This window comes from Scleropages formosus, chromosome 3, assembly GCF_900964775.1.
Source record: "Scleropages formosus chromosome 3, fSclFor1.1, whole genome shotgun sequence".
In the NCBI taxonomy this organism is placed as follows: Eukaryota; Metazoa; Chordata; class Actinopteri; order Osteoglossiformes; family Osteoglossidae; genus Scleropages; species Scleropages formosus.
In genome coordinates, this window is record NC_041808.1 from 21,235,468 (window position 1) to 21,260,803 (window position 25,336).

The window sequence follows — 25,336 nt, forward strand, 5'->3', positions numbered from 1 at the left end:
TATCAAGAGTCCCGGAACTAATGTGCACGGGAGGGACTCAGACCGGAGGCTCACAGTGACGGACGGCGCTCCCTGTGCTTCCGGCTTCGTATGGCTGGCGGAGACGATGAGCGGTGTTCGTGTTTTACACTCCGTGTGGAAGTGACTCGACTGGCGCTGGAGAGATGAGCGAGCGGGCGCTGGAGGAGATCGCAGTGCTGTCGGCCATCTACTGCGGCGCGGGGCAGTTCGAGTGGACCCAGCGCTCAGGTCGCAACGCAAACAACGGGGACATAATGAATAATTTGATCTATGTGTCCCCGAACCCGCACCGAGCCGCGGCGAGCTCGCGCGCCGAATGACAGACATGTGATGTGTGGCGATCTCGGCACGCGCCGCTGCTGCACATCCGGATTGTGGTGATGATGCAGGGAGGGGGAATGGAGTCCAGCTGCGCTGCTTCTCCCTCGTCAGCTGCCCCCGTCTACATGCTGCCACTGCAGGAGAAATGTATCTCTAGACTAGAATTAGAATAATTATTTCAGAGTATCTATACAGTTTTATCGCATGCAATTATAAATAACATTTAATTTATACCGTTATACCTATAGTATTATCCTTATGTTATGTTATGCACTTTATGAATATTTTAAAGTTGTACAGTTTAAGATTGGGCAGCAGGTGGCATAATGGTTAAAACAGTCACTTTTCAGTTGGTCCCCGGTTTGAATCTCATTTCTTGGTATCGCTAGTTACCTTGAGCAAGGTACTTACCCTCAGCTGATGTAGTAAAAAAATACCCTGCAGTATAAAGGGGGTGAATAGCTGTACGCTTCATTATTTAACGCTCTCTGTCTGTCGCTTTTGACAAACGTGTCGGACGCAGAACGGTACCGGTGATTATGGGCTGCACGGCGGTGCAGCGGGTAGCTGCGGTGCTTCGCAGCTCTTGGGCTGAGGGTTCGGACGTGGGTTTCGTTCACTGCCCGCGTTTGTGTGCGTTTCCCATCCTCAGCCCAAAGATGGGTATCGAGCGCCTCGCAACCTCAGCAGTCTTTAAAACTAGAGAAGCGGTTAGAGCTGCTGCTGTTGTACCGAAAGGTTGCGGGTTCAGATCCTCCCTCCGGCTGCCGTACTCTTGAGTAAGGTACTTCACATTAAAACTGCTCCAGTAGAATCCCACACCTGCATAAATGGCTTAATATTTGTTGGTAGCGTAACATTGCGAGTTGCTTTGCGGGAAAGTGTCAGCTAAACGAATAAATGTTAATGCAGTCGTTGTGAGTCACTTTGGAGAAAAACTTCAACTAAAGGAATAAATGAAATATTTTGCCATGCCATCTAATAAAATCATATGGGGGTGCAGTGGCACAGTGGGTTGGTCCAGGTCCTGCTCTTTGGTGGGTCTGGGGTTCGAGTCCCGCATAGGGTGCCTTGTGATAGACTGGCATCCCGTCCTGGGTGTGTCCCCTCCCCCTCCGGCCTTACGCCCTGTGTGACGGGTTAGGCTCCGGTTCCCCATGCCCCGTCTGGGGCGGGCGGTTCAGACCTGGCGGTCGGGCCTTGCCCAGGGGTCCTCCCACCATCTAATAAAATCGCTGTATGGCTCTATTGACAGGTCTTTTGGCTGTTTTGTAGAGTGTTACTGTTATCTTGTATTTCATGTTTGACACCAAACTGCAGCTAATCCCAGCACGCTTCATACCACCAGCAAAGTTCTAAGTTCTGTATCTGACTTGTTTCCCCTTGCAGACACAGAGGGGAACATTTTCCACATCCAGGTCCCGGTGGGAGAATCCTCGGGACGGAAGACCGTGACCCTGCTCTTCCACCTACCTGCCGAGTACCCGTCTTGCGTGCCTGGTATTTCTGTCAGTTGTGAGCAGCTCACCCGGAGACAGTGCGAGGACATAAAGCAGAGCCTGCTCACAAAGGCGTCTGCCCTTGTGTCGGAACCCATGGTCCACGAGCTAGTGCTGTGGCTGCAGCAGAATGCGGAGAACATTACCGACGTGGAGCAGCCCTCCAGGCACAGAGGCCCGCCAGGGAGAAGCGAGATCCATGTGGATGAAAGAGTTTGGACGGCTCTGTTGCTCATTGATCACATGAGGTCCAAGGCGAAATACATAAAAACGGTTGAGAAATGGACATGGGATCTGGAACTTACCGGGAGACTCTTCACAGGACAGCTGATTTTGCTTCTACTGCAGGGGACAAGGAGGAATATAAAGGTATTGTCCCATATGACATGGCTGGCTGTTGGATCATAGTTATTGTCCTGGTAGAGACAGTCTTATAAAAGTCTGCATTTGTCGTAAGTGGAGAGCTGCCCAGTCCTCTGTGGTCTTTGAGTAGTGCAGCAGGATGAAATGAATCGAATGCCACTGGAAGAACAAATGTACAGCGAATGTTGACGTTTCAAAGAACGACCCACATTTTACGTCCTTTAACGAAGTCCTCGATTTCAGCTGTTAAACTCTGTTAGAAATTTCATTATCTTTTACAATTATTCATTTAGCTGATGCTTTTCTCCAAAGCGACTTCAGCATTGCAGTGATTTACCTACAGCTGGGTAACTTCCCTGTATTAGTTCCACTTCTGTACCTTGCTCAAGGGTACTACAGCAGGAGGTGGGATCTGAACCTGGGTCCTACGATTACAAGGCAGTGGCTGTAACCGCTTCGCCACCTGCTGCCCATTTAAACAAAGAAAAAAGAATGGAATTACAGCAGCTGCCTTCTTGTATGACAGTGCTTCTGTCATCTAGTTATGCTGTCATTGTGATGGGTACTTACGGTGCGATTGATTCAGAATGGTGCCGGAATGCCAGTCACATGGTGGCTTATAGAAATTGTGGTACATCAGTGCTGGGGCAGCAGAAGGTGTCAAATTGAAGTAAATGATTTTTTTGTTTTACCCCTGAGCTATGTCCATAACCTGAACTGCTTCAGCTGCTTCAGCTGCCTCAGCTGCCATGAGAGTGAGTAAAATTTTAACTCCATGAAGGTGCCTCTGGATCTTCAATACAGTTAATTACAAATAGATTAAGCAGGGAGAATAAGGCGCCACTGAGCTGTAGGCAGCTCTCTCAGCTTTCTGCTAGTCGTCCGTGGCATGGGGACGAATAATCTCCTCAAACACCTTCTCTCATTAAGATATTCATGTCGTCTCTGATGGAAACGAAATTAGATTCCTCTTTAAAGTGAATTACACAAGTATTTAACTTATCAGAAAGAAAGGCTGCTGAAAGGGCTGAAATATGCCATTCCCTCATCTGATGGCCAGTTTCTCTTCCAAGGAATATCTTCACCTTCACAAGAGCGTGAAAGTGGACGTGGACTCGGCAGGGAAGAAGTGCAAAGAGAAGATGATGAGCGTCCTTTGTGAAAGGCCTTTGTCAGAAGAACGCAAACAGTTAAGGGCCAGAAGATATTTTTGTCTATGCATCGAAAGGTGTATGTGTGTGTGTGCCGTGATCTCACCTGTTGCTTCTCACATGCTTCTCACGGTTCCTCCTCCTACATATTGTCAGCTTATGACATGGTGCTTAAGGAGTGGTCCTTCATTTTTTCTGTCCAGCTGTTCCTACAGATGAGTTTATAAACAGCGAAAGTTGTTCTTGATAAGGGCTAAGAAGCTGAAAACTGAATTATACAACAAAAATTTTTTTCGGCTGGCTGTTATTCTATGCAGCGGGGGCGCAGCGGATTTGGCCGGGTTCTGCTCTCTGGTAGGTCTGGGGTTCAAGTCCCGCTTGGGGTGGCTTGCGACGGACTGGCGTCCCGTCCCGGGTGCGTCCCCTCCCCCTCCAGCCCTATGCCCTGTGTTGCCAGGTTAGGTTCCGGTTCGCCGTGACCCCACTTGGGACAAGCGGCTTCAGACAATGTGTGTGTTATTCTATGAAAAATATGTCAAAAGCACCTTTGATCTGCAAGTCCTATCTAATAATAGAAATACTAATAACATATATGCCAGACTATTACAGACCTCAAGTTAACTGGACATTGTTCTTGGGCCGGGCAAAAACAATTTATTTGGAAAAGGCAGAGTTATGCTATGAAGAAAAGGTCAGTCTCATTAGTGTCTCTTACCACTGGAATGTGGAAGGTGTGGCTCATGATTTCAATATAGCTTTTTCCCCTTTGTGTGTAAGACTTGAGCTCATCCTTCCATCCATTATTCAAATCCGCTGGTCCGGTGCAGGGACGCGGAGGTCTAGAGCCTGTCCCGGAAGCATGGGGGCACTAGGCAGGGTACACTGCGTGGATGCCAGCGGCTTCAATTGCTTGCATTTTGCTTTAGAAAGTGCTGCTAGGAAAACAAATTTAAATAACATAACATGAATAAGTAAAGAACATTTAAAAATGAATACCTCTGAAGTTATGGTACTGCGTGTATTGTGCTCTATTCAGTGGTTTCAAATAACTTGAAGCACAGAGGAGTTTGGTAGCTTCATTAATTTCCTTTTTTCTCCCTCCCTCTGTCTTTCTGTCAGGCTCTCAGTGTTTGAGGTTAAGGAGTGTTCGTCCGCAGAGGAGCTGAAAAAGGAGTTTGACTTGGTCGGACAGTCAGAACTGTACCGGGAATTTGTGCGCACGTTGCTGCAGTAATTGTGTTTTTACCACCTCACTGACACTGCTCAAGTGCAACTGCTGTGCTGCAGATGCTGGGAGAACATCCTACCGTGGTCTCTTGCTGCGTGCGGTAATAATGCTCATGATCGAAACTTTGATATGCATTGAATGTAGTCGGCGGTAAATACGTTTCTTTGAAACTGGGGAAAAACTAAACGAGTGTAACCAGAATCCTGTTGTATTTAAAAAAACAACTTATGTCATACCTGTACGTGGTGCGTTCCAGTGAGTATTTATAAAAAAGTTGCTGCTTGCTCTTTTTTTTTTTTTTTAATAACCTCGAGTGAGAAAATCAAACTTGATCTTCTGTCATTGCTTTTCCTGTCGTATTTTCCTGTTTTCGCTGCCATTACCTGTCATGTAGTCAGAGTTTATTTTGCTTGATTTCCCTCAATAATGAAATTGATTTGCGGTTTGCATTAAATCTTTGCATTAAAAGGTGGATGGTCAAATACTGGTTATCTATGATACTTATATTGCTGGGGTCGTGGAGATTCCTGTTAATATTTTAATATGCATGAAAATTCAATTCAGTATGAAACACATCTTTACATATAATTTGTACAATGTGTGAATTGATTAGTTTCACACAGAATGATGAATATTCTACAAAATCTACTACAATTTATGTGTCAAAGCTTAGGAACAGTCATACTGACATCTTATGAGCTGTAAATGCTTTACATGAAGATTTAAAGTATAGTTATATTAATTAAGTATGTTTTAACATTTTAAAAAGTAAAAGTAAAGCATTTCATTCCATATTGTATCTTTAGGTACCACTGCCTTGATAATTTAAATTTTTGCCTCTGTGAAATAATGAGCCTGCAGTAATTTGATGTTTTGTTCATTTTCTAAAAAACTAATAACAAAGTCTGTGTTTTGTAAGCAACCTAATTACTTTGAGATCCGCATCTGATAGCCCCCCTGTAGCATTTAGTCATCAATGTGCGAGTAGTCAGGGCGGCATGATCCACTCCCTGCCGCTGTCCAATCGCTCCCCAACCGGGCTTCCTGTGTGCCATCTCTGTCCGAACGCAGCCCCACTGCCTGTGCTGCTAATACACTGCAACATCAAAATGACTAATGGCACATAAAACGTGTTCATGCCATATAATTGTTATGAGGAAATGGGATATAACAGCAAAAGACCCTCTTAGCAATCTCTGTGGAAGTCTCAGTAATGCACTTTTTGAAAAACAAATTTCCTCAGCTGGAAGGTGGATCAATTAGGTTGTTAAAAAAAAAAAAAAAAAGAAGAAAAAAATTTTTTTATTATATATAAACTAGTATAATTTCCATGTTAGAAAGTAAAAATTTTATCTGTCTATAATTTATAAGACTTTCCGTCTTTCTGAACCTTTCCTATCCCGTTGACTTCTTTGAGAAACTGATCAAAGCTGAGGATGCATTTTAGAAAAATGCCCATAAATAAATTCTGAGAAAATATTGTGAACAATTTATTGCAATGAAAACTGATTACCTTCATATAGTTCCTTCATACCTTCATTATTCTGCCTTCATCGCCAATTACCTTCCTTGTGTCAAAGATAGTACTAAGAAGAACCTCTGCTTTAAAGAAGTAGATGGTGCATTTCAATTTTCCATATGTGCCATGTGTAGGTGACACGGTGGCACAGCGAGTAGCTGCTGTCTCACAGTGCCTGGGTGGTGCGAGAGGATGTGGGTTTGATGCCCACTCAGTCTGTGTGGAGTTTGCATGTTCTCTCCATGTTTCTGTGGGTTTCTGCCGGGTGCTCTGGTTTCCTCCCACAGTCCAAAGACATGTTGTTCAGGTTCCCCCACAGTGTGAGTGACAGAGAGAGTGTGTGTGTGTTCCACTGATGTATGGATGAGTGACCCAGTGTAAGTAGTGTATCTAGCAGTGTAAGTCACTTTGGTGAGTGAGGTGTGTGGGCTGGTAACACTACATAGAGTTCATTGCAAGTCGCTTTGGATAAAAGCCTCTGCTAAATACATAAATGTGAAGTGCAGGTAGTGCTGCCACCTCACAGGGTCTGGGCTGTTGTGGTGTATCTTCAAATCTAGCTGAGTGTGTGTGTGGAGTTTTCATGGTTTTTATTTCTATGGTTTTCCTCCAGGTGCTCTGGTTTCCTCTCGCAGTCCAAAAACGGCTCAGGTGGATTAGTGATACTAACTTGCCTGTAGTATCTGAATGGGTGACTGTGTGTGTGTCTGTATGGCTACTCTGCGATGGACTGGCATCCTGTCCGGGGTCTACCCCCCCCCCAGTCTTGCTCTCAGTGATCCCAGAATAGGCTTTAGGCCACTGCGATCCTGACCAGGGCAAGTGATTTAGCAGAGTGAGTGAATGAGAAACAGTAATCGTATTTATTTTTTACTAGTATGGAGGTGTATGCTGTGAGCCGGAGTCTTCCCCGACCTGCAGGGTTCTTTGCAAACCGTGCTCCTGCTCCGTACGCTGATGAAGGAACTTACAGAGTCCACTGGGCTGAAGACAGGGTTTGGAGAAGCTGGTTTTGGAACTCCTGGCCACTAGAGGCACTGCTCCTGGACCTTGTTTTTCTCCACTCACTCTGTACTTTGTGTGTGCCTGTTTTACCATTTTTCAAAAACTTTTGTAAGGGCTGAAGATGTGATGGAAAGGAGGAAAATGAACTGTACCATTTCTTTTCTGAGAACTGCAATGGGTTGTAAAAAAGCGTGTCCAACTAAGGGGTTCGGTTTTATTCTCAATACTGTATGAAAGAAAGATAGAAGATGAATATGAAATAAAGGACAGCCTAGCTAATTTTTGCAAAAGCAAAAATACACACACACACACACACACACAGAGTCTGAAACCGCTTGTCCCAAGCAGGGTCGCAGCGAACCGGAGCCTAACCCGGCAACACAGGGCGCAAGGCTGGAGGGGGAGGGGACACACCCAGGATGGAACGCCAGTCCATCACAAGGCACCCCAAGCAGGACTCCAATTCCAGACCCAGCAGAGAGCAGGACCTGGTCAAACCCGCTGCTCCATCGCACCCCCAAAGCAAACATATTCAACAATATTTCCAGTGAGATATCCAGTATGTTAAAAATCAAAATTCATATAAATTCTACTGCTGAGATGTCAGATTCATGACATAGATGGTCCCTTAGGTACTCTGGCTGGTTTGAAATTTGATCAAAGAGGGGAGATCAGGGAAATTTCTGCTTTAAAACTGCAATGTACCTTTTATTTTCTACTAATATTTGTTGGTGCAGAGAATCGAGCACGGAGTAACGCTGCAGTTTGTACGTCATTACTGAACTGGCCAACACTGAATGACCAAGTCGTTGCTACCTAAGCCAAAGTGGAATGTACTCTCGCTTCACTTCCGCTATTGGAAGTGGTGCAAATTAGCATGAATGTGTATTTGTCACTTTGTCGCGACTATTGACGTGCTTTGCATAAGACTGATGACGGACAGGTCAGATACTGGCCGCGTCTAGAGGGCGTCCACTTGGTATTCGCAACAGCATTCGTGGACTCTAATGTAGGGAGAAGCCTGCCGGATCAATACGGGTGTGCGAGCGAGAGGCAATGTTGTGGGGCAGCATCCGTCCCGCCGCGGTCGATTCTTTGCGATGTCTGTCCCAGGTAGGCTGTCTGAGTCGCACCCCTCCGTAAGCATCGCACCGGTTGATTGTCCTCTCCCTCGGGCCGTCGAGAGGTATGTGCGCAATGCGATGGTCGAACACGGGCATTTACTCCTCCTGTTCCCCTGACTGGACCAGCCTTGCTCCAATCCATCACACAAAATAACTTGAAATTGCACTGGTACTACACTATTTTAACCTTGCAATCCTGGATAGTCTATTTTAAACCGGCCCACTGCGGGGTGGTTTTTATCATCATTCTTCAAGCAGCGATAGATAACGTCTATGAAGGACATCATGCACAGCATTCTCCGCTGAAACAAGACAGCACTGGCTGACTACTCACGGCAAGGCTGGTGAAGGGTTCTGAGCTCCAGTGGTTCTGAGTGAATGACTTATGACCTACAGTATGTGTGTATGTGTGTGTACACAGTATATACTGTGTATATATATATATATATGTGTGTGTGTGTGTATATTTATATATGGTACTGCTTGAAAGTCTGCGAACCCTCGAGAAATCATCATTGTCCTAGAATAAAATACTAAGATGAACTTCTAAAATCTAAATTTCAAATCCTAAAATAAACTTACAACATGAATAAATGATTATGATTTACACACCTGATTCTACTTACCTTCTTGGTTTAATTAATGCAGCTGGTTGTTCGCTTATTTTTGCACCTGCTCTACTTCTGTTTTTTTCTGCTACACATGACTTCCTCTAGACCACCATATGGAATTGGTCATTACACGTCTTTTATGTCTGATGGCAAAGACTGCTTCTCATTAAATAACCATTTTGTGGTAAAACTAAGGGACACGAGGGGTTCACATACTTTCAAGCAGCACTGTATATAAGCATTGAAAATGTTTTATATATATACACACACACACGGGGGCGCTGTGGGTTGGACCAGGTCCTGCTCTCCAGTGGGTCTGGGGTTCGAGTCTCTCTCGGGGTGCCTTGCGATGGACTGGCGTCCCGTCCTGGGTGTGTCCCCTCCAGCCTTGCGCCCTGAGTTGCCGGGTTAGGCTCCGGCTCCCCGTGACCCCGTATGGGACAAGCGGTTCTGAAAATGTGTGTGTGTGTGTGTGTTTATATTACATTTTGTTATAATATTTGAAATATATTATTATACTAACAATATTTTTATATTAATCATATATGTGTTTTTTGAACAGTTCTTGAGTCATCTTCATCAGCACTGCTGACTTTAAACATTGGAAAAGGAAACAATACAAGACCATGAGACTCGTTCCCCAGTAGGTAACTACTGAAATGACTGCGAGATCAATAATCGGGGAACCTGAACGTATTCGTCTTTTGCAGCTGAAGTTCCAGCATGCTGTTTCATTTCTTCATCGCCACAGATGTACCGTTCTGAAGCACGGTCCTCAACACTACAAACGAATGACGCGTGTGACATTAAACATTCATTTTTTCAAATTTTTTCATTCATCCTGTAAATCGTATAAGGGCTCTTGAAGACACCCCAGGCGACGTCCATTTATATTTTCCTTTGCTATATAATTTGGCTGACGTCACACCAAGTGTTTGTCTTGAGTGTATATTATATTTGCCGCAGGGAGCTCCACGCATCACGCGTGACAGCTTTGGAAGCTTGTGACAGATGCGATTCCCCCGGCCTGGCAGAATTGGGAAATAATCTTCGAAAGTGCAACGGGAATTGTGGAGGTGAGGTGGAGATACGGTGTTGCCTGTAATCAAACCACTTCCAGCATGTGTTCAGCTCATCGCCCGGACGCGCGCGCGTGCGTCTGTGTGTGCGCGCGCGCCAAGGACCAGCGGTCGTGGGGCCCTCGACAAGCTGACGACAAGACCGCACCGCACGCGGTGCCCAGAAGATCCGCGTTTTCTGAAATGTTTACCATGGAACCTTACAATTCTCTTTCTACAATTTATTTATGCTTATTTTTTCCCGAATGATGCCGAGCGAGAGTCCCCGTCTTCTGCCCCCCTCTTCCAGTCACATACTGCCTTTTATTAGCACATCTTGCCATTTCGGTAAGACTCATTATGGAATCATGGACATTCAGGCAAATACCGTATGATTTTAACATTCTTACACTCATTGTCCAGTTTACACAATCTGGGACATAATTACAGCCTTTAATTTTCCCGCTATATTTTATCCCTTCTGTCCCCTTCTGTAGGTTTCCAATTATACCATTAACAAATAACAAACTTCACTTGCAAGCCTGACATAATTAAAAGTAGGAGTATTAACGAACTGCACCTTTCTGCCACGCATTTTCTGGGCGACGCCTCTTTTGAAATATGCTTTAATGTTGTTGTATCTAAGTGAAATGTAGGCAATGATCATATCCCGAGTACAGGTAATGGCCAATATAGACGGAGAGAACTTCATTCCACAGACTGACGCCCACATTCATCCCGCTCCTGTCCTTTCGGTCCCGTCTGCCCGGACGCCGGGATCCACGCTATGAAATGTGCTTAATAGCCATGACTTATTGAAGACATTTGTCCTCCTAATGTTCCCACTGACTCAGACGCTGACTGGTCCCTAATAGGCTAATCATACCGTATTAAGCCACAGTTCCTTTCACTGGGCACTGTATAAAACTTGTGCAGGGTTTCGATATTTTACATATTTAAAAGACAGCAATAAAAAGGTGCAACTTGAAAATCTCATTGACTTTGGTCGTGCTTTCTGCAATTAATTTATGTTTGCTTTGAATTATTTCCCATTCAGCGGGGGGTGCGGTGGCACAGTGGGTTGGACCACGGTCCTGCTTTCTGGTGGGTCTGGGGTTCGAGTCCCGCTTGGGGTGCCTTGCGATGGACTGGTGTCCCGTCCTGGGTGTGTCCCCTCCCCCTCCGGCCTTACGCCCTGTGTTACCGGGTAGGCTCCGTGACCCCGTATGGGACAAGCGGTTCTGAAAATGTGTGTGTGTATTTCCCATTCAGAAGACACATTTGGTTACGTGTTCTACTACAAAATGTTAGCTCTAACTACAGTACCATGTCATTTAATAGGAGCTGTTATTGACCGATGTGTTCGTTCGAACGGGCAACGTCACCGCGAGCTTCACAGAGCGCCGTTGTTGTGTTTTTCGGCCGTTTCTTTGATGCAGGTTCGATTTTGGTGCTTCCGCCTTTACAAACACGTAATTCCAAACCTTTGGTTCTAATAACGCTTGTGCGGCGAAACGGCTCTGAAAGAGTTTCACATCTCTTCGTGTAGAGACCCGGACACAGATTTAATCGAAGCAAACTGTTGTGTGAAGTTGTAAATTCCCCTTTTCATTCATGCCCCACACTTTGTTTCGGATGTCGAATTGCGATGGCGTAGCTGTGGTTTTACCTTCGCTCTGTCCGGGAATGTCTGTGATTCTCTCGACTGTTAGCACTAGGGAGCTCCTTAGGCCCGGCGGCTTTAGCGATCCGAGACGACGCCTTTATTACCCTTTCGGCCGTCGGTGACCCCTGTGTTTCGGACTGCCCCGTACCGTGCGCTGCTTGAAGGAGGAGGGTGAGGGGTGAGAACGAGGTTTCCCCCAGACAACGTCCTCTGGCCCTGATATCCCAGCAGAGGGCAGCATTCACATTCGAGACGTGGCACCAAGGGGAAGATGACATGTGCGAGCGGTGAAAACAGAACGCGCAGAGAAGACCACCTCTTCATCTCCCCATGGGACTCGTGTCCACCGGGGCTCCAAGGAGAGCCAACGATCGCGGTGCAGCAAAGTCGTCGTCGCTGCGGGCCGCCGACGGTTGCGCCGCACGTGTGCGGATGATGGGAACGGAAGGCCGTCCGTTGAAAGGAGCGATGATTTAAAACCAGTCCGTGGGTTAGAGGTGCGGAGGGTTGTAAAGGTTCTGGTGCCACAAGCGATTAAGGAGGCGGCGTTAGAGGGGAGACCGAACGTTAGCCGCTATCCTCTTCGTTCTGCCCCTACAACAAAAGCCCTTGACCAAGCCACCAAAGAATTAAATGAAATATGAATGTATCTTATGTTCCATGATTGTAATTAGCGGGATGAGAATTTTGCAGGTGCGCTTTGCTCGTTTTATGCATGTTCGCATGAAAGCATATTAAACATGTCAGTCAGCGCGCTGAATAAATTGTTGCTTAAATGAAGTCCAGCTCTTCCGCTTATTTTCGGGGTATGTAATTATCAGCTGCAATGACGGATGATTCCTAAACAAGGAGGAAGAGGTCCGTCTCGATAATTACGTGTGTATTACTCACGGGTAAACGACGAAGCTGCGGACATTTCGCTGCAGATAGTAGCGAAACTAACATTGCGGTCGATCAAAACCGCGGCGCAACGGCTAATGTCCTTTTTCATTTACTTTTTTAACGTATGTTTGCTGTGCCGACTTCATGACAGCAGAAGAGTCGAGATGTTCGGTGGGAGTTTAGGAAGATCTGCTGTCGTACAGCCTATGCGTGTCGTGTGGAACTACTTGGTTCACGGAGCAATAATGCGGCGCTTTTCGCCCCGGGTCCAGCGGATGCCGTCCGCAGCCGGAATCAGTGGAAGCATCGGGCTGCGAGCGAGTGAGGCACGAGGTATCCATCATTCAAGTTTTTGCCGCTGACATAACGGGAAAAATGCACGCGCAGCGCAGTGGCGGTGCACTGGGAGGGCTTCCTCGAAAAGGCCCATGAAAGAAGATAAATGGCGCTACCCACCGAGAAGTGAACATTGCACAAATTTGATATTAAATCATCGTTACCGGACAAGGGAGGGAGCATAATAGAAGACGCCGAACAATTATTTCTGGGTTTTACTTTCATTTTAAGAGTCATTAAAAACCACTCAGCTATAAATTTAAATACACCGAGTGTTATTAATGAAGCGGAACTGAGTATACCTGTTATTTCGAGTCACCTAGGGCTCGCCGTAGTGTACTTGGCCTCTTTTGTTCTCTCTAATAATCGCCGCTCGCGTTATTATAAATGAATTGTAAAGGTTGATGTGTTTACTGGGGGCTGTAGTTACCGGCAGGCTAAAATGACAAATGACAGATGAGGCCTTTGCTAGCGGATGACTTTGCGCCTCACCTTTGTTTGACGTTTTAATGGCTCCGTTGACCCATCCGGCTTACCGGGGACAGGTGGAACCACCTGCTTCAATTACGGCCGCATTAGCACTTGATTTTTCATTATTGGCTTTGGATCTTAATTATGGCGGCGGCGAGAAGACGAGGGCTCATTAGCATGCGCGCGCATACCCTTGAATAATGTATCAACAATACACAGCCTTTTTTTAATTAAACTGGAGTAGTCGGTTTTTAGGGCGGGAGAGATAAGCACATTATTGACATTTGGAACAAAAGGAAATTCGAATTAATGCGAGAAGTAGCCGGAGAGAGAGAGAGAGAGGGAGAGAGGGAGAGAGAGATCGAGACCGGTGCGGAGAAGAGGGGAGGAAAGAGTGGTTTAATAAAGAATAGGATCAGCTGGGGTGCTTTAAAACGGAGCTAAGCCACCATCTTGTAACGTGCTTATTGATTCACTTCTGGCCAATGTCGGCTATGCTAATTTGCGCCCGCCGTGGCAAAATACCTCTGGATGGGGTTAGGAGGCGCTCCGCCAGGCTGACCCATGCTGCCGTATTCCAGAGATGCTTGCATGTCGGCGAAGCCCCGGCCGCCTCGGTGTCCAGGGTGCCGGAGGGCTGTCTGGGAAGGGAATCCTGGGAAGAGCGCGTGCTGCACGAAGGCGTGGCCTTCAGACATGTACACGATGCACAAGGAGAAATTGAGAGTGGGCGCCGGCGCCTTTTTTTTTTTAACCTGTCTTTCTTCGTGAATCCTGCTCAGACATGCGTTAAAACAGTTTAAAATGAGGTGCCTAGAGGCACACGCCACATGAGTACGTGAGTTCAGACAGCACCCCCTTCCTTTGGGCCCGCCAACGAAAGCACGCAGACGCTGTCACCCAGCTGGCTCCGAAGGCCCGCTCACCCAAGGTGCTTTCTAGCGCGGGACTGAGCTCTTGTGATTAAAGCTCCGGCTGTCAAGGGGCTCGCTACTCCTATCCGTGCTCTTGCATGCCGAACGCCTGACCTCTTGCACACCGAAACACGCCGTACCCTCCACCGATGCTGACGACCACCAAGAGGCGCTGTTGCGCTGTGACATATAAGGTGAAGGCGTCTCCCCCCCCCCCCCAACCACCACCAGCAGGGTTCCTGGGGGGAGATATGGGTGTTTACCTTAACTGTGATCCCAGTTCCTTCCATGTATAAATAGGTGTGTGTCTACAGGGACCGACACAAGTATGACAGTTCTGATCTTTTTAAAATGACGCAAGCACAATGACAGCGTGAGAGTAACAAGTGCCGTCTTGCCGCGCATCTAGCCCAAACGCCGGCTCGTCCTCCTACGGTTTGCCGAGAAGCCTGTTCGCGCAACGCTAGGAGACCCCTTAACCTCCCTCAATCCCCGGGAGACCCCGCTTTCTGCTTTTTGAGCTTACTGTGTGCGTAAACAGAAAGTCAAATTGACTGAGAAACAGGAGGAAAAAAAAAATTAAATCCAAAAATATGAAATATCCTGCAGGCTTCGTGGTAGAAATTTGCATGAATTGCCATGATGGTCCATGGGGGTCACTGTGAGCTCATGCAAATGATCTTCTCCCATTGTTGGTAGAGCGGCTTAGCTGGGGGTCGATCACCATTTCGTTTCGTGCCATGGGGCTACAGGACTCGCTGCTCCCTGCCTCCATGGGTAGAGGTCCCACTCCCTGGGCAGAGTGACCGGTGTGGTTATGCTCATTTGAGGGCATCCCAGCCTCCCTTAGATTTGAGCACTGCTGCCCACAGGACAAGGGTCCACCTGTACATCGCATGGATGCCTCAAGGTCTGATAGACCCAGGCAGAGCCAGCGGTGCTCTGAGGGACCGTCACGACAACACAAATGTCAGCCCTGCTTAGAACCGCTAAGGCTTTAGTCGTATTTACTTATTTATTGTCTTCCATCCTCGGCACTTTACATTGTTTCACCTTTTAGCGTAGCACACTGAATTTTGTTCTTTTTTAAATTTTTTGGGGGGCGCAGCAGGTGGCAGAGTGGTTAGAACTGCTGTCTTTAAACTCAGAAGACTGAGGTTTGAATCCCACCCCCGTCTATACTACCTTCTGGGAGGTACTTGCTCTGAAGTCATACACTAAATAAATGCACAGCTGTATCAATGGGCTAAATCATTGTAAGTACCTTAGTGCTATAGGTTAAGTGAATAAATGTGAACTTTTTTTTTTACCAACGCAATTGTGTCACAACACCATAGGGAATTGTGACAGACTCAATATAGAGTCTAACCTCAAGGTACGCCCGTTCGAGTTATGAGAAGTTGGCTTTACGAGGAATTTCAATTGACACCCCTACTTCATTTCCCAAAACATTCCCTTCTCTTTACAAAGACTGTGTCTGGATTTTGTAAGCTTCCTAACACCTGAGAGGTGCAAGATCAGAGCCCACCATACTCTGCTTTTAGCAGTCACAGTTTGATTCGTGCTGCGTTAAGTTCTCAACCTCCATTAACCTCTGCTCGCTAGTTTCACCTGTGAATGGATGTCAACTTTAAGGCTCTGGAACGCATAAAAATTTCACCGTTGAAACTAATGGCAATGACATCATTGATTTATGAGAATTCTCCTCATGACGGGCTTTTCGGGAACATCTTACTTTTGTAATGTGCGGGAAGGCTGCTAAGAAAAAGCAAATACATACAGGTACGTAATGAAACTCAAAGGTGAAAGGTTACAGTACTTAGCAAGAGTGATCATAAAGCCCAGTATAAGCCCTTTATAATATATGAAAAGATGACCCAATCATTCAGAATTCATTCACGTTATCCCACAAATGTGATGCTATATTTAGCCTTATATTTTGACGTTTGAATCTCCTTTCTGGTCCGCAGAGTAGGGTTTTACTGCCTTGCATCTCCGTTGTGTTAGTTTCGTGAACGATGTGCCTGTCAATAGCTATTTTTCTTTGCTGCTGTTTGTTTCAGATTTTTGCTGCAGGGAAAATGCCACCGTGGTATGACAACAGGGTGCACCCCTTTCCGAAAGCACAGCTCAAAAACAGCGGGAGCAGGAGAGGCACACGTAATCACCATGAGAGCTCTGTTCCGCCGAGGTCCACGCACGCCTGCAGTCTTTGCGCAGTCTGAGTTGTAACGTCGCAGTGGGAGGCTGGTTGCCTGGGACGCCTGGGCATCTCGGTGACGGCACCCTGACAGCGTTGCACAGAGTCATGCCCTGGCACTGGTGCACCTGACTGCTGAACGCGGAGTGGATGGGAGTGTGGGTGGGAAGAAGAGGGACCTTCTCCACTTGGTGTTCTCTGGCAGTAATGCAGGATCTCTGACTGCCAGACCAAAACTCCGCTGCGACACCTGATGAAGATTTCCGTGGCAGTGCTGTATTTGTGAAGTGTCCCATTCCCTTTATTTTGGCTGGATTGCTTTGGTTCACATGGGTGGGATAATGCAATCTATGAACCGGGAGTCTAATTCCAAGTCATAACCACCCCTTCGGGGTCGTGACAGCACCGTGTTTTCAGTGCAAATAGAGATGTGGTATTCTGAAGAAAATCCTGCACTGTCTTTTGAATTATTGTCTTGTCAAGTTAAAAGGGACTTTTTCCTCCCCTTGTGCGTACATACAGCGGTTATTCGGGCCTTGGTGTGAAATTCACTTCTTGACCGCTCCAAACTGCCTTTCATGCTGAATAAGACCTTCCCAAAACCGATTTGTTTTATCATGAATCTCAGTGTGCCGGTCCAGTTGGAGGAGCGGCTGTTAGCCCAAAGGGGGTCGTTGCGGAGCCTCATTGCCTGGCCCCGGTGTTAGTTCGCATAACGAGCTTACTTTGAATAACAGATCATTAATTCCTGGGTGAGCGGTGCTGTCAACTGGCTTCTCACATAGCAATTTGCCTTTATTGTTCCGAGTGTAAAGGACTGTATACAAATTTAATTGTGAGGAATGCTAATTAATCCAGTTCCCGAGAAACAAACTGAACAAAACAAACAATTGAAAAAAAGTCCAGTTGTCACTTTGTGGTGGAGAGTTTATGTTGTTGACATGGAAATTATGGTGTTTGCAGTAGGGCTGACCCAAAAGCTTGGAAGTTATCTGACACTTGTCATCATTACAGAAATCTCCCGTCTCATTGGAAATTAGTCAAAAATTGACAGTGTATTCTAGTGTACGAACAGTGAAGTGAGGACGTATGGATCTGAACAGTGACACAAACCTTCTGCCAACCTGCGGTTGGGTTATAGTGTATTTCGTTGTACAAATAGTTGTGCAGATTCACACGTAGTCAGCCAGCCTAGACACATTGCTCAGTGTCACAAAAGCAATCCTCCTACCGAGTTCATGAACCCGTAACCTTCTGGACACTTTACCGGGTGTATGAAATTGAAAATGCCATGGAAGATTATGAGCAAGGAGACAGTTCTAGGGTGAGAATCCTGCGCTGGTGAACCTTCCTGTGGATTGTCTCTCTTCACCACATTTTTTCAATGACATTATGTGCTCCTGTTTGGGTTATTCTCCATATGCGCAGATGTCCACAGTCTTCCACAGTATTGTGCCATACCCGGAGCTAAGTATGCGTCATACTTTGGTTGGAGGACTTTCACAATATGAGAAATTTGTTTAAAAAAAGGGAAAACACAAAATGGACAGAATTCACAGCTGAGCGCATATTTACTGTGGTATGAGATTCAACACAATAAATATGACTATAACTGTATTTCATTTACTTCTTTTGAGGATCCAACACCTTTTTGTCATTTTGTTTTTTCAATAATTGCATAAAGCACATTTAAGAAATGAAAGCAATCTTTGCTGGGTCAATTGTCATGATTTTATTTTAATTATTTTTAGCCTTCAATTATCTGGCACGTTTGTCTGACTTAAAGATGGAAAAGCAAATGTGCGATGGAAAATTTTCCTCCACCTGCTTCTATATCATATTTCTTTCTGACACCCACTGATATGCTTGTTGCATTGTGATGGTAATTTAGCCAATGTAACATACGGTAAACATTCAACCAAAAAACCAAAAAAAAGGCTAGTTTTGCCAGTCGCGGAGAACAAACGTCGGGGGAAAGCCTTGTGAATCAATGTCCCTCTAATGTGCTCCATACTCACCTGCTGGGACAAAAATACCTTTTCTCTACCATGTGGCCAAAGACTGAACAGAACAGTGATCAGACAGTCCTGCAAGGAGGACAGGGGTTCCCTAATCAGGGAGACTGCACTCCGCCTACGAGAGTACAGTCATTATTGGGAATGGGGGCCTCAATCACAGAATTGTGGGAAAGCGGTGGGTGGGTAGCAATGGCCTCAAAGCTGAGGAGAGAAACAAGCAGGTCATCAGCAAGCAGGTTCAGGACTAGCAACTCAGTACGCTTACTGTTCAGTTTTACTCTTTTATCTTTTCACCTCAAGGAAACACATTGAGCAGTGTTATTGAAGTCTTAAAATCATTGCATATACGAAGAGACCACAATAACAACGTATGGCGGCAATGAAGCCAAACTCACCGAGTCACACTCAGCGAATTGTGATATATCAAAAGAACCCTGCATTTTCTATATCTAAGGGCTAGATCAGTATGCTGTTTCTGTAGTTGACATACATTTACATTTATTCATTTAGCTCACGCTTTTCTCCAAAGCGACTTATAATGTTTGGGTTACAGCTATTACACACACATTTTCAGAACCGCTTGTCCCATACGGGGTCACGGGGAACCGGAGCCTAACCCGGCAACACAGGGCGTAAGGCCGGAGGGGGAAGGGGACACACCCAGGACGGGACGCCAGTCCGCCGCAAGGCACCCCAAGCAGGATTCGAACCCCAGACCCACTGGAGAGCAGGACTGTGGTCCAACCCACTGCACCACCGCACCCCCTACAGCTATTACAAGCTTACAATAATTTACCCATTTATACAGTTGGGTAATGTTACTGGAGCAATTTAGGGTAAAAACCTTGAGCAAGGGTACTACAGCCGGAGGTGGAGATCGAACCTGCGACCTTTGGATTCAAAGGCAGTAGCTCTATGTTTAAAAAAAAAGAGAAAATACAAAATGGACAGAATTCACAGTTGAGAGCATATTTATTGTGGTATGAGATTCAACACAATAAATATGACTATAACTGTATTTCATTTACTTTCTTTTGGAGGATCCAACACCATATATATACATGGACATATATGACTTCATGCTCCTTATTCTCTGCCCAAAAATTAAAAAGAGGAGAGATGACATCGCTCAGTTAAGCTTTTCATCTGCGTATGATAGTCTGTATGTGCAGATGTTGCTGTGTTCGTGTTGTCCCTTACACCAGACTAGCTCTACCAGAAACTACCTTGTTATGACACTACCTAATAAGTTGCCTGCCAGTCTTTCTGTTTTGCCTACCAAACTCTTTCTGTGTGAAACTGTTGACTTCAGATTTTTACCTCATGTCTCCCAACAATCAGACTATCTATGTATATATGAAAGAGTATTTCTCTTCTCTGTTTGAATGTTTCATGAGATCATCTTACTATCTTTATGTAATGCATAGATTTGTGATCACAGTTGACCCTTGAACAATGCGAGGGTTAGGGGCGCCGACCCCCTGCGGAGTCAAAAATCCGCATATAACTTTTGGCTCCGCAAAAACTTAAATACTAATAGCCTACTGTTGATCGGAAGTCTTACTGATAATATAAACAGTCAATCAACACATATTTTGTATGTATTATATATTGTTTTTTTGCAATAAAATAATCTAGAGAAAAGAAAACGTTGAGAAAATCATAGAGAACATACAAGAGAAAGAAAGGAAGAGATAGTGCACTTACAGTACTGTACTGTATTTATCGATACCGTAAGTTTACGCATTACTAACACTAGACATCAAAAATGAAAAGATAATGTGAAAAAGAAATTCATATTTATTTACAGGTATAATGATTCATGCATTGATGATGAAGAAGCAGCAATATGATTGCTTTACGGTAGCCTAGCGTAATCGAAACGATTGCTTCATGGTAGCCAAGCCTATACACTAATGAATTGATCGTTATGAAATTTTCACAGCATGCAGTATTACAGTCATGTTCATAATACAGCATTGCAAAAAAATCCATGTATAAGTAGACCCATGCAGTTCAGACCCGTATTGTTCAGAAGTCAACTGTATTAAGAAAATTTGACCCTGATGGCCATGTGGAAGTAACTGAAGAGGGTGGATATTTCATACTTGTGGCACAAGGAACGGACAGCTGTTCTTTCTCTACTGCCAACCCTACTGTTGCTTTAATGCCCCATGCGCTGTCTATCATCTCAGTTAATGAACGTGTCATATTTATGTGTAGCGCAGATCTCAGTGCCGGAATAAAGATATTGAGCAGGAAGAGAAATGCAACGACACTGGGGCTTTTCTCTGAACCCAGCTTTAATGACTTTCCTGGCCAGGACACCTAGAGCCCTCAACTATGTACCTTATATTGTGATTGAATAGTTGTTTCCCTTGTCTCTTGGCAACACTGTTGAGTCACCTGTGGCTGGCGATTTGCAGGCTGGAAAAAAGAAAAAAAAAAAGAAACCAGCAGCATCAACTGCAACAACAATAATAATAACACCATAAAAACAGTCCGCAGAACGAGGCCTAGCATCATTAGGAAGAAGAATGCACCACATGAATAAAGCGTGATGGTTTGGAAAAATGAGCTGTTTGAATTCTTAACAAATGCAATTTGTCAGCATTTAATATGGCAGGTGGGAAAAGTGATAGCTGGGATGTTCGTTCAGCCTCATCAGAGAGCCTGACTAAATGGGAACATCCACACAGATTAGTATGAAAGCAGAGCCTGGGCTCCGCAGCTGGTTACCCAGGGTAGCAGACAATTCCCTCTCCAAGTCATGTGGAGAAAAAGGAACCTTTCACATCCTTTTTTATTCCTGTTACCGGGCGCCGTGCGTAGCTGCTTGCCAGCCGATGAATTCCCTAGGCCAGCGGAAACTTCCGGAGTAAATGGTGATGGGTGGAGGGGCCACAGCAGGGCACGGGGGCAGTGCAGAATTAGTCTAGAGTAAAATCCTTTTCTTCACAGTGGGATTACAGCACTTTTTCAATTTCCTACTTGAAACATCATGAGGTTTTTCTGAAAGCGCACAAGCATTTCTGAAGGCCTGCAAGCGGGGAACGGCTCTGCCGGGATGAATAACTATGCGAGAGGTCGCCCGCTAGCCGCACCGTCGCCGAGATCTGCGTGCTGCTGTTAGGGATTCCCGCTGGTGAGCGGTCGCGAGGCACGGCCGAATGCTGACTTTCGCCATCTCGCTGCTTCGCTCTTGACGGGGTAACCGGGCCATTAATGAGAATTTAGAACTGGCAAAACTGGAGCGGCATTCGATGGCTCTCCGAACGCAAGACACGGTGGTTACAAAAGAAGGACTTGGAGTTTAGGTATCCGTGTCTATGAGTCGTATTTGAAGAATTTCAGTGCCATAAACTGAAAAAATGTAAGGAGCTATTAGCATTGCACGGGAGTGTCCACGGCTATCGCGGTGAGAAACGTTTTCGCTGTTTCTCCCTCCTCGGCGTATGAGCGAGCTCCAGACGGGATCTGCGGAAGCATTCAAATTCAGATCTTGCTTTCCATGCAAGCCATGCGCATCGCTGCTGACACAGCTTCCACGGGCGACCGACAAACAGTCGGCATCAAGAGTTAATCGTCCTGGCCGCGAGGCCCACGTTGACCCAACCGTTCCTGTCTGCGTGAATTTCCCCCGCAGCCCATAAGGCTGATGTGACCTTTGACCTGGCGAGATAACAGGAGGCAGGTATTCACCTCAACCCAGAAACCTCCCCCACCTTCCTCCTGTTCCCACTGGGGATGCAAACCGCTTAACAACAATAAATCTCAGGTGTACTGTCAAGGTGTGGGCTGTTTTTTTTTTTTTTTTTTTGGATTATCATTATTATTTTGCTCATACTAATCATTGTAAACAACAAAACTTTGGGTTCTGGAAATATTCTATGTTCATATTAAATGCCTTGGAAATAATACATGGAATGTACGAATAATTTTTTGTTACTTGTCTGAGTGCAGTATAGTGAATAGAACGGCGGCACAGCAGGTAGCGCTGGTGCCTCATGGGTTATGGCTACAGGTCTGGGTTCAAATCCATAACAGCATCTGTGTGGATTGCAAGGCTTTCCTCCCAGAGACAGCTGCAGAAACCACGTGAGTGGCTGCTAAGAGTTATCTTGCTTTAACCTGTATAATTTTAATGGTTAATAATTATTTTATAGCGCCCATTACACAGGACAATGCATGTTCCCTTGGCATTTTATAGCTGCTCTGTTTGTTTATCTCATTTGCTTGTTTTGCTGTCCTCCTGCGAACTGCGCTGCTGAGCAGCACCACCGGAAGGGGCCGTGAGTGTGCTGCACAGCTTGTAAACCAGCAGAGCCTTATTATAACGTAACGCTGCACCCCATTAACTCTTTCATCGGCGGAATTCAGAAATCAGCGGTGCTTTCTGCATGCTTGTTTGCAGCCTGTTGCACATGATTTTTGTGCACGTTTAAAGCAAAAAAGATGACCACGGTTGTGTTTCACTACTATATAGTGGCCCGAGACAGATCGCCCTATTACACTGTTCACCCATACACCTATGCAGAACAATCATACCCAAGATGTGCCCATTCGGTTTACTAGAATTCCGCTGGAACTTTTACGTAACACCCCAATCTTGGCTTGTAAGGCATTTCTTTGCCTTTGTGAGGAGTGAATTTGGATTTCGCCTCTTTTCGACAGCTGAGCGGCGTGAGACCAGAACCACCATGTGGTCTCCTTGTGGCTGTAGTTTCGGCTTCTGCTCTTTTCTACTGCGACTGTCCTGCTTATTCCTTGATTGCGAATGAATTTGCATTGTTTTCATCAACTTCTTTCCTCTTTACGATTCTGGATTTTGGGGGTGCGGTGGCACGGCGGGTTTGGCCGGGTCCTGATCTCCGGCGGGTCTGGGGTTTCAGTCCCGCTTGGGGTGCCTTGTGATGGACTGGCGTCCCGTCCTGGGTGTGTCCCCTCCCCCTCCAGCTTTGTGCCCTGTGTTGCCGGGTTAGGCTCCAGGTTCGCTGTGACCCCACCTGGGATAAGTGATTTCTGACAATGTGTGTGTTCTGGTTTTTTTTTCATTAAAGGTTAAATTATGAGATGAATAATGATTATCATAGTTATGTATGTTTTGTTTGTGTTCAATAAGTGTTTGGCATGCAACAGCTACGAAAGATGTGAACGAGTGCACATAGACAGTTGTGCAGAGTAATTAGTGGAGGGAAGCTGTATTGTCACAATAGCTAATGTTAACCGTTGAAGTAAATGTGACCATTTTAGTAGGATGCGGAGATGTTTAGCAGAAATGGGTGTCAAGTTTTGGGGGGCGCGGTGGGTTGGACCGGGTCTTGCTCCCGGGTGGGTCTGGGGTTCGAGTCCCGCTTGGGGTGCCTTGCGGCGGACTGGCGTCCCGTCCTGGGTGTGTCCCCTCCCCCTCCGGCCTTACGCCCTGTGTTGCTGGGTAGGCTCCGGTTCCCCGCGACCCCGTATGGGACAAGCGAGTCCCATAAATGAGTCCCAAGGGTGAGTGAGAGGGTGTCAAGTTTTGAGACTTTGCAATACATACATTTTTTTCTTTCACTGAAACTAATGGCAATTATACTGTATATTCAGTCCGCGAGAATTAACTTTGTGAAGGCTGCTCCAGGAACGCATTACTTTCACATTTGCGTCGGCTCACGTCACAAATTATAGTAAAAATTTTTGCGTGTTACAGTTTTGCGACGCTCAGGCATACTTTGCTGCTCCGTTTCCACAGATCTCGGAACATCGCCGCTCAGCTTGGCAGCAGCACGGATGCCAGACAATCGGGGACTCGCTGATATCTCAGACATCGTCCCGGATCGATCGCCGTTCAGAGCTTTCGGAGCGCTATCACAGGTACAGGGAGCTGATGGGGTAAGTCTGTCTCTATAGATATTGCATTGACAAGCTGGCTTCATGTTGTGCTTCGGTTTAAAGATAGGGATTAGGAGCCGGAAGGGGAGGAGCCGAACGCGGCCACCCCCCCGTCTCTCACTCTCTCGCCTACACGCGCCAGACGCTCTCCCACATTTGGTCCGGACTACCCACCTGCCCACACGAACGCGTGCTCCCGGCAGCCTACGATGCTCTGGCCTTGGGAGTGTCACGCACACGTGGAGAGCTGCGTGCTAAAAATCGCTTCTTAACCGGGTTTTGCGGACACTGATGCAATCACCGGTGGAGAGGCACAAAAGTGGTGTTTCAGTGCTTTTCCCAATGGCTACATTCTCCATTTAGCCTGATAAAGTTCACCTACTGGCATCATTTCATTGCGAGAGTTATAGCTGTTTATGTAATACGTTTATTCAAAGTGACGAGAGTATCTTACAGGTACTCAGCTGGGTATCTCACCGAAGCAATTAAGATGAAACACCTCTGGGGGACCGTGGGCCCATCTATTCTTCGAAAACTCAATTCCTCGGCTTTGTAGTATAAACACAGTTCCGTTTCATACAGAATTTTGATTATGATGTAATGCTTAATTTCACAGAACAAATCCGTTTGAAATTTTTTCCATTCCCCCGTGGTTTCCAACATTTTGTGTTTGTTTTTACTCTACAGATACACATGCAGGAGGGCAATGATTTTCACTTCATTGTCAACGTTTCAATGGCACCAAATCTATGTGAAAATGTGAAACCGTTAGTAGGTGTAAAATAAAAACAGGAATAAAAAAGAACAATAATGCAAATTGATTGCTATTTCCTCAAGTCTCACTAATTCTTGAGGAATATATTAATGTGGAAATTTATAAATTTAAAATGATCCTTTTTTTTTTTTACATCGGACATAATATAAACCGCAGCTGGAAGACAAGAGAAAAGGGAAAATGCTGTATACCAGGCAGATATTAAGCTTGACTGTGAACTTTGCTCCACCTGAAATCACATTTAAATTCCAGATCTTAAAATACTGCCTTTAAACTTATGCTTTGGTAGGGACAGTGGGTACC

General features: G+C 45.8%; 1 protein-coding gene across 4 annotated transcripts; it reads left to right on the top strand.

Annotated features, from left to right (window-relative positions):
• The first annotated feature begins 96 nt into the window (after positions 1-96).
• rwdd3 (RWD domain containing 3) lies at positions 97-24,241 on the top strand. Of its 4 annotated transcripts, none has more exons than XM_018753137.2 (4): positions 97-249; positions 1,732-2,210; positions 3,278-3,393; positions 24,119-24,241. In XM_018753137.2, the coding sequence occupies exons 1-4, from the start codon at positions 165-167 to the stop codon at positions 24,180-24,182; spliced, it is 744 nt and encodes a 247-aa protein (XP_018608653.1). In that variant the 5' UTR covers positions 97-164; the 3' UTR covers positions 24,183-24,241. The 4 variants fall into 4 exon arrangements, with proteins under 4 accessions (XP_018608653.1, XP_018608654.1, XP_018608652.1 ...); XM_018753138.2 differs by lacking the exon at positions 24,119-24,241 and adding an exon at positions 9,405-9,800; XM_018753136.1 differs by lacking the exon at positions 24,119-24,241 and adding an exon at positions 4,475-4,885.
• The last annotated feature ends 1,095 nt before the right edge of the window (positions 24,242-25,336 follow it).